At 50.5% G+C, this 9089-nt stretch overlaps 1 protein-coding gene across 1 annotated transcript; it reads left to right on the top strand.

Moving 5' to 3' along the window:
• The first annotated feature begins 1805 nt into the window (after nucleotides 1-1805).
• Nucleotides 1806-3302, top strand: LOC124705467 (probable aspartic proteinase GIP2). The gene has a single exon (XM_047237182.1). The coding sequence runs from the start codon at nucleotides 1820-1822 to the stop codon at nucleotides 3137-3139; it is 1320 nt and encodes a 439-aa protein (XP_047093138.1). The 5' UTR covers nucleotides 1806-1819; the 3' UTR covers nucleotides 3140-3302.
• Nucleotides 3303-9089: the final 5787 nt, after the last annotated feature.

The following is a 9089-nucleotide window of genomic DNA, read 5'->3' on the forward strand; positions in this document are numbered from 1 at the left end:
CCATAAATTAAGAAATTAAATTGGGGGCACGTATGCATGCCCCTCGACGGCGACTCCTTGAACGAAAATACAGTTCCCAGTCCACTCGTCCAGTCCATTCCGGCGTCTCGCACCCCGCCTAGCCGCCACTTCCCGCCTCGCTGTGCTGGATCGCGACAGACAAACCAGCGCTATAAACATCTTCTTCGAGCCTCCACCCGCTGCCGCTGCCACACTCTACCGATCGAGCCCAACATTTTAGGTTACCGTTGAAACCCTCAATGTGTGTCTGGTAATTAAGCTGATATCTGATTCGTGATGCATGCATGTCACGCTTTCAGAGCCGAGTCATAACCTCGCCCCCAACTTGAGTAGAGTCACAGTATTGCTCGTTCGTTGTGGCTTGTAATTTGTAAAGCTGTAGACGCAATTACCGGAGTAGCAGACCAGTGAGCACCGCGATTTCGCAGCCCACGACCACCACGATGAGCAGCATGGTCCAGCTCGATCCATGGCCCGCCGATCGTTTCACCACCGGCGTCGCCTCGTCGGCGTGCTGGAGGAAAAGCTGCTGCGTGCTCCCGCGTGCTGCAAGGTCAGCTTTTTTTGCTTCCCAAATGAAACCTAGTCCTCCTCCCCTGTTTTCATCCTCCGCTCGCCGGTTATTCCCTCGGGCCGACGCCGTTGTCCATGAAGACGACTCGTCGGGGTAGAGAGTCGACCGGGCGACAAATGGGCACTGCTGACACGGAGTAGCCGTCAGGATTATGATATGAGCATGTGCTGACAAACTTCCTCGCCCTGGATCTCATCTCAACCATAAATTAAGAAATTAAATTGGGGGCACGTATGCATGCCCCTCGACGGCGACTCCTTGAACGAAAATACAGTTCCCAGTCCACTCGTCCAGTCCATTCCGGCGTCTCGCACCCCGCCTAGCCGCCACTTCCCGCCTCGCTCGTGCTGGATCGCGACAGACAAACCAGCGCTATAAACATCTTCTTCGAGCCTCCACCCGCCGCCGCCACACTCTACCGATCGAGCCCAACATTTTAGGTTACCGTTGAAACCCTCAATGTGTGTCTGGTAATTAAGCTGATATCTGATTCGTGATGCATGCATGTCACGCTTTCAGAGCCGAGTCATAACCTCGCCCCCAACTTGAGTAGAGTCACAGTATTGCTCGTTCGTTGTGGCTTGTAATTTGTAAAGCTGTAGACGCAATTACCAGAGTAGCAGACCAGTGAGCACCGCGATTTCAGAGCCCACGACCACCACGATGAGCAGCATGGTCCAGCTCGATCCATGGCCCGCCGATCGTTTCACCACCGGCGTCGCCTCGTCGGCGTGCTGGAGGAAAAGCTGCTGCGTGCTCCCGCGTGCTGCAAGGTCAGCTTTTTTTGCTTCCCAAATGAAACCTAGTCCTCCTCCCCTGTTTTCATCCTCCGCTCGCCGGTTATTCCCTGGGCCGACGCCGTTGTCCATGAAGACGACTCGTCAGGGGTAGAGAGTCGACCGGGCGACAAATGGGCACTGCTGACACGGAGTAGCCGTCAGGATTATGATATGAGCATGTGCTGACAAACTTCCTCGCCCTGGATCTCATCTCAACCATAAATTAAGAAATTAAATTGGGGGCACGTATGCATGCCCCTCGACGGCGACTCCTTGAACGAAAATACAGTTCCCAGTCCACTCGTCCAGTCCATTCCGGCGTCTCGCACCCCGCCTAGCCGCCACTTCCCGCCTCGCTGTGCTGGATCGCGACAGCCAACCAGCTTTATAAACATCTTCTTCGAGCCTCCACCCGCTGCCGATGCCACACTCTACCGAGCCCAACATGGCACGTTCGTCCAATCTCGTCGCTTCCACGGCCACCGCTCTGCTCCTCCTCCTGCTGTCGACGTGCTCCTGCCGCGCGGCGAGCAGCAGCGGCAAGAACCCGACCGCCGTGGTGCTGCCGGTGCGCAAGGACGGCGCGACGCTGCAGTACCTGACCAGCTTCCGGCAGCGCACGCCGCAGACGCCCGTGACGGCGGTGCTCGACCTGGGCGGCGCCACGCTCTGGGTGGACTGCGACCCCGGGTCGTACGCGTCCTCCTCCTACGCCCGCGTGCCGTGCGCGTCCAAGCCGTGCCGCCTGGCCCGCACGGCCGCCTGCGCCACCAGCTGCGTCGGCGCGCCGTCCCCCGGGTGCCTCAACGACACCTGCGGCGGGTTCCCGGAGAACACCGTCACGCGCGTCGCCACCGGCGGTAACCTCATCACCGACGTGCTGTCGGTGCCCACCACCTTCCGCCCGACGCCGGGCCCGCTCGCCGCCGCGCCGGCGTTCCTGTTCGCCTGCGGCGCCAAGTTCCTCACCGAGGGCCTCGCGTCGGGCGCTGCCGGCATGGCGTCGCTCAGCCGCGCGCGCTTCGCGCTCCCGACGCAGCTCGCCGCCACGTTCCGCTTCTCGCCCAGGTTCGCGCTCTGCCTCCCCTCGACCACGTCCGCCGGGGTGGTCGTCTTCGGGGACGCGCCCTACGCGTTCCAGCCCGGGGTGGACCTCTCCGGCTCGCTCCTCTACACCCCGCTCCTCGTCAACAACGTGAGCACCGCGGGCGTCTCCAGCAAGGGTGACAAGTCCACCGAGTACTTCATCGGCGTGACGGCCATCAAGGTGAACGGCCGCGCCGTGCCGCTGAACGCCACGCTGCTGGGAATCGACAAGCAGGGCGTGGGCGGCACCAAGCTGAGCACGGTGGCGCCCTACACCGTGCTGGAGACCTCCATCCACAAGGCGGTCACCGACGCGTTCGCGGCGGAGACGGCCATGATCCCTCGCGTGGCCGCCGTGGCGCCGTTCAGGCTCTGCTACGACGGGAGCAAGGTGGGGAGCACCCGCGTCGGCCCGGCCGTGCCGACCGTGGAGCTGGTGCTGCAGAACCAGGCCACATCGTGGGTGGTGTTCGGGGCCAACTCGATGGTGCCCGCCAGGGGCGGCGCGCTATGCCTCGGCGTGGTGGACGGCGGCCCCGCCCCGCGGACGTCGGTGGTGGTCGGCGGCCACATGATGGAGGACAACCTGCTGGAGTTCGACCTGCAGCGGTCGCGCCTCGGGTTCAGCTCATCCCTGCTGTTCCGGCAGACAACTTGCAACAACTTCCGCCTCGGCTAGGAATGGCTGCAGCCTGTACTTGTATGTACAGTACGTCCGAGTGGCAGAAGATGAAGATGTGATTTGCTTCCTCAGACTTCACCAAGTTCGTTTCTTTGTGTATCTCGGCCCTGGGTTTTGACTACTTGAATAATCAATAAGTTTATGTGGCAGCTAAATGCTAAGGCTGGTGCCAATGCACCGCCCCGCTCCCGCCCCGCCACGTCAGCTTTTCTCTTACTCTCACCCCACTCTCACTCCACTCTCACCCCACCTTGCCAATCGTACGGCTATAGTCCCCACTCTCACTTCTCTCTCCTCCACATCACCATTTCTTTTCCACATTAAGTTATTTCACTCGATTTTGTTTAGACATTCAAAATAATGCAAGAAATTATTTTATTCAACTTAAAATGTTACCGATTACATCATAAAATAGTGCCAGCTCTATTTAAATTGTTGTGCAAAAAGCCCCTCAAAATTTGGCTCAAAACACCCTAAAATGCCAAAATTTGGCTCAAAACACCCTAAAATGCCAAATCCTACCAATTTTTCCTAAGTCCAGGGGTTTTCTCGCAAAAATCCCTTTGTCTTCTACCTCCCGCCCCGCCTCTCGCCCACCCCGCCATCGCTGCCGCCCCGCTCCCGCCTCCCTCCCGCCTCGCTCTCGCCGCCAACGCGGGCGCCGGCCGGCGGGAGCGGCGCTAGCGCCGGCGCCCGCCGGCGCCCCTCCCTCTCGTCCCGCCCGCCTCCAGCCCCTCTCCCGCCCCGCCCCGGGCGGTATCGCCCTCACTGGCGCCCGCGTTGGCACCAGCCTAATGCACAGACGCACAGTCAACTCAAGCAGAAGATTTGCTCTGGAATTAGTCCTTCAGGTCAATACAATTGGCTTGGACTCAAGTTGGGCGAGGTTGCACTATGCCGGCCTAGTCAGTTTTAAAGCTCTTTCTTTCTTCAGTTTTTTTTTAGCAAAATTCTTCCTTCAGATCGGCTACAATATTTCAAATGTTAAATTTGACTTTGAGGGGAACACCGCGACTGAGTTGAAATGAGAGGTATCTCTACTAATAAGTTACGAATCAGTGGTGCTGGTAGGTAAAAAAATCGAAACTAATTTTCGTCCGTCAATAAAACCGGGAAAAACTTCCAAAAGTTTTCTTAGTATGTTAAGAAAACCGGGTGAAGTCGTACGGAAGTGAAATGAACGATGAGTAGACCACACACACGGTAGGAGAGTTAGACTCGAACGCGATTGATGCTAGCCTTATATAAGTAACCACGCCGTGTTGGAAGACAAGAACGAGTAGGGAGATTGGAGAAGGAAGAGGACCACGTCGGTCTGCTCGACGAGTTCCCGCCGCCGGCCGGAGATAGGCCTCCGAGCAGGAACCAACGAGGAAAACCGGACGACGAGAAGGAATAAATTTCCGGTACAACTCGCGGCGCACAATTTGCTCCTCCTAGCACAACCAGAAGTACTACATCCAAATCCCCAGATCGGAAACACCATGGCCAACTCTGAAGCGACAGGAGAACTGAGTAGTTAACATGGACCTGAAGTAACGTGGAGCTCTACGAAGAGATAGAGGTCTCCTGGCTGTGCACGGAGAAGTATTCCTGTATGTGGTTCAACAACTTCGCGGCTGCCATGATCCATCCTGAACCTGATGCATTGATCGATCTAAAAATCGGTAACCTCTTGTATTGATCGATCTACAAGTCGGTAATTAACCTCGTGATGGCGGCGCGGGAGGATGTCACGTACGGCATGGTCCGAGGCGCCGGAGTTGGCGGGCGCCGTGACAGAATGCGGAGGCCGCTGGCCGCCGCGGTCATGAACTTGATGGCGCGTCCGCTGGTGCGGCAGGAGAAGCTGGTGGGGCGATCGCGGGTGCCGTTCCGTGCCCATGTGAGAAGATGCTAGCCTGCGCGAGGTGGACTACGGGAGGGGATCTCTAGCTAGAGCTCACGGAGGCATCATCGAACCTATGGCTCAATTTAGTTAATTATGCAAATATGTGCCAAGCACTCTGCAGCGACATAGTTGCATATCTGATCAATCTACTTGGTGGCTTTGGCCTAAAGTGGGCTCTCTCCGTGGGAAATTAAATTAGAAATCTATGGCAATATACACAGTGACCTTGACTGCCGATTCAATAGAATTCACCGCGCTAGCTGCAATCGCGAGCAAGACTAGCAGGTGAGGCCGTAGCGCGCAGGGCAAGCATGGTACTGCAGCCGGCCAACGGGCATGACACACAGTCCGCCTCCTTGCTGACCTACCGGCCAAGCTTTTTATCGCATATTTCAGTCTACCGACCGATCAGGCGAGGATCTACCTTAGCTTCTATCTCCCTTCTCTAATTATTCTTTAAATTGCCTTATCAACTCATAAGTGATGTGTGGACATAGAAACCGATTCAGTGCAATTAGATAATTGATAAATTATGTTCATATTTTTTCAACGTATTAAACATGCATGAAGAGAAACATGTATATTGGAGCTCTCTTTTTAGTGTGTAATGTTCATATGTTATTTTTCTGCACCCGATGCAACGCACGGGCATTTTTTGCTAGTATATACTAACATGCCCATAGATTTTCAAGATTGATCTAAACCACAAGTGAACAACAGGCTGGCCTTTGGTCCAATACTCCAACATGTACGGCAATGACAGATTAGAAATCTCCTATGCGCTCTTGACACTGAAATTCAGCTTGATTCATCCTAGTACATGCACGCACGCTCGACTTGGCTTCGGCCGAACAAACATCTTAGTCCACCTCCCTCCCTCTCCTTGACCTTCCGGCACCCCTGCATTTCCATGAACAGTACACCACTATACCAGCAAAGAACAGTTTCAATTATGCAGACGAATAGGAGCGTACAAATGGCTCATCAACAAGTAATTTGCGTCATTTCAATTGCCGCTATTCTTTCACATGGTGGCCAACAAGTCAAGCACAAGCGAAAGTAAAAAAGATCGGGTGTATGTCTAAGTTGACTGAGATTTCTTAAGTCTCAGTCACCTTAGAAAAATGCAACTACAGTTTAAAGAAAAGTGCAACTCGCTCTAGTTGCACATTTCTAGCAGAAAAGTGCAATTGCACTTCTTTATAAGTGACTTAGACTTAAGAAAATCTCAGTTGACTTAGTTTTGTCTCAGTTAACTGAGATTTTCTTAAGTCTAAGTCCTTTACAAAAAAGTATTTGAGTTGCACTTTTCTGTTAAAAAAGTGCAATTGCACGTTTCTGCCAGAAATGTGCAACTGGACTGAGTTGCACTTTTTTTTTGAACTGCAGTTTGATGGCGCGTGACGGGGCTTGATGCAGTGTTGATTCCTCCCCAGCAACGACGCCAAAAAAGCAGCTGCTTGTGACGGTAAAGCACACGTCGGTTGGGAACCCCAAGAGGAAGGTGTGATGCGTACAGCAGCGAGTTTTCCCTCAGTAAGAAACCAAGGTTATCGAACCAGTAGGAGATGAAGGCCACGTGAAGGTTGTTGGTGAAGGAGTGTAGTGCGGCGCAACACCAGGGATTCCGGCGCCAACGTGGAACCTGCACAACACAATCAAAATACTTTGCCCCACTTAACAGTGAGGTTGTCAATCTCACCGGCTTGCTGAAAACAAATGATTAAACGTATGGTGTGGAGAATGATGTTTGCTTGCAAAGAACAAAATAGAACAATGATTGCAGTAGGTTGTATTTCAGATATAAAAGAATGGACCGGGGTCCACAGTTCACTAGTGGTGTCTCTCCAATAAGATAAATAACATGTTGGGTGAACAAATTACAGTTGGGCAATTGACAAAATAGAGAGGGCATAACAATGCACATACATATCATGATGACTACTATGAGATTTACTTAGGGCATTACGACAAAGAACATAGACCGCCATCCAGCATGCATCTATGCCTAAAAAGTCCACCTTCGGGTTAGCATCCACACCCCTTCTAGTATTAAGTTGCAAACAACAGACAATTGCATTAAATATTGTGCGTAATGTAAACAATACAAATATCCTTAGACAAATCATTGATGTTTTATCCCTAGGGCAACAGCACATCCACAACCTTAGAACTTTCTGTCATTGTCCCAGATTCAATGTAATATCCCAGGTTTAGATGCAACTAAATGAGAGAACACCAAAGTGTGCATTGCATTCATGCATAGAAAATCCGGGGAATTTTCGCGCTTTCAAATAAAACTTACCACAGTCACTGAAGTTTCACTTGACCCGCTGGAATTGAAGTAGATCATCAAGTCAAGCGCTATAAACTTCACTGTGATCTTTGTTAAAACCTTGTTTTGGGTAGAGATGATTTGATCTTTAGATCAAATGGAATTAGATTTACAACAACACATTCTTTAAGAATCAAACTCTAACTTATTAACACTTAAAAGTTAGCAACTATCTTTGTGTGTAATTTAATTCATTTCTAAACTTATTACCAAATAAGGTAAACCACAGTGGTCTAAAGTGCATAAAAGCTACACATTCTTATTTAAATCATAACTTATTAAATACATGGAATATCATAAAAATAAATCCATTTACGTTACGAATTATAATCCAAACTAGTTGAATAAAATTAACTATGAGTATTTTGAAACTCATATGATCATGCCTTGGTGAAATCAAACCCACCTATCCAAAATTGAGGAATAACTTTCATCCTTGACCTTTTGACCAATATTATAATATAAATCCAATAGAATATGATATAGTGACTCATCAACAATAGTAAAACCATCCACAAGATATTTAGTAGCAAATGCCACTTGGCTATCCAAAAATAAGTCATATGAGAGGATAATGATCTTGCCACATGGGATGAAAATATCTACATGACTTGCTTTCCAAGCTATGCCACCTCATGCTCAAAGGATTGCTATGGATGAGTGCATGACAACCAAGCACCTTACTCATCAAACCAAATCAAGAGTCACCACCTATGTGTCATGATACTAGAGCTTGCCCAAGCCTATAAATAGAGCCACACCCTTCATCCATTTCACCATCTTGTAGCATGATACAAGGATCAAACACTTGAGACCTTCCACCATGTTAATTAGATAGGATCAAGATGAAGAAGCTAGGAGGTGGAGGCATACCACAAGATGCAGGTTTATCAGATTTCCAGAAGAACAAGCTACATAGGATACCAAGGTAGAATTCTTAGGCAAACCATATAGTTAGAGGATCACTGATGGCGTGTATTTCACACGTTCGTTGGGCAACCCCAAGAGGAAGGTATGATGCGCACAGCAGCAAGTTTTCCCTCAGAAAGAAACCAAGGTTTATCGAACCAGGAGGAGCCAAGAAGCACGTTGAAGGTTGATGGCGGCGGGATGTAGTGCGGCGCAACACCGTAGATTCCGGCGCCAACGTGGAACCCGCACAACACAACCAAAGTACTTTGCCCCAACGAAACAGATGAGGTTGTCAATCTCACCGGCTTGCTGTAACAAAGGTTTAACCGTATTGTGTGGAAGATGATTGTTTGCAGAGAAAACAGTAAAAACAAGTATTGCAGCAGATTTGTATTTCAGTATTAAAGAATGGACCGGGGTCCACAGTTCACTAGAGGTGTCTCTCCCATAAGATAAAAGCATGTTGGGTGAACAAATTACAGTCGGGCAATTGACAAATAGAGAGGGCATAACAATGCACATACATGACATGATAAGTATAGTGAGATTTAATTGGGCATTACGACAAAGTACATAGACCGCCATCCAACCGCATCTATGCCTAAAAAGTCCACCTTCAGAGTTATCATCCGAACCCCTCCAGCATTAAGTTGCTAAACAACAGACAATTGCATGAAGTATGGTGCGTAATGTAATCAACAACTACATCCTCGGACATAGCGCCAATGTTTTATCCCTAGTGGCAACATCACAACACAACCTTAGAACTTTCTGTCACATCGTCCCGTGTGTCAATGCGGCATGAACCC

This window comes from Lolium rigidum, chromosome 4 (genome assembly GCF_022539505.1).
Source record: "Lolium rigidum isolate FL_2022 chromosome 4, APGP_CSIRO_Lrig_0.1, whole genome shotgun sequence".
In the NCBI taxonomy this organism is placed as follows: Eukaryota; Viridiplantae; Streptophyta; class Magnoliopsida; order Poales; family Poaceae; genus Lolium; species Lolium rigidum.

What these genes read in the sequence shown, in the direction of transcription:
- LOC124705467 (XM_047237182.1), top strand. Translation starts at nt 1,820, where the DNA reads ATGGCACGTTCGTCCAATCTCGTCGCTTCCACGGCCACCGCTCTGCTC.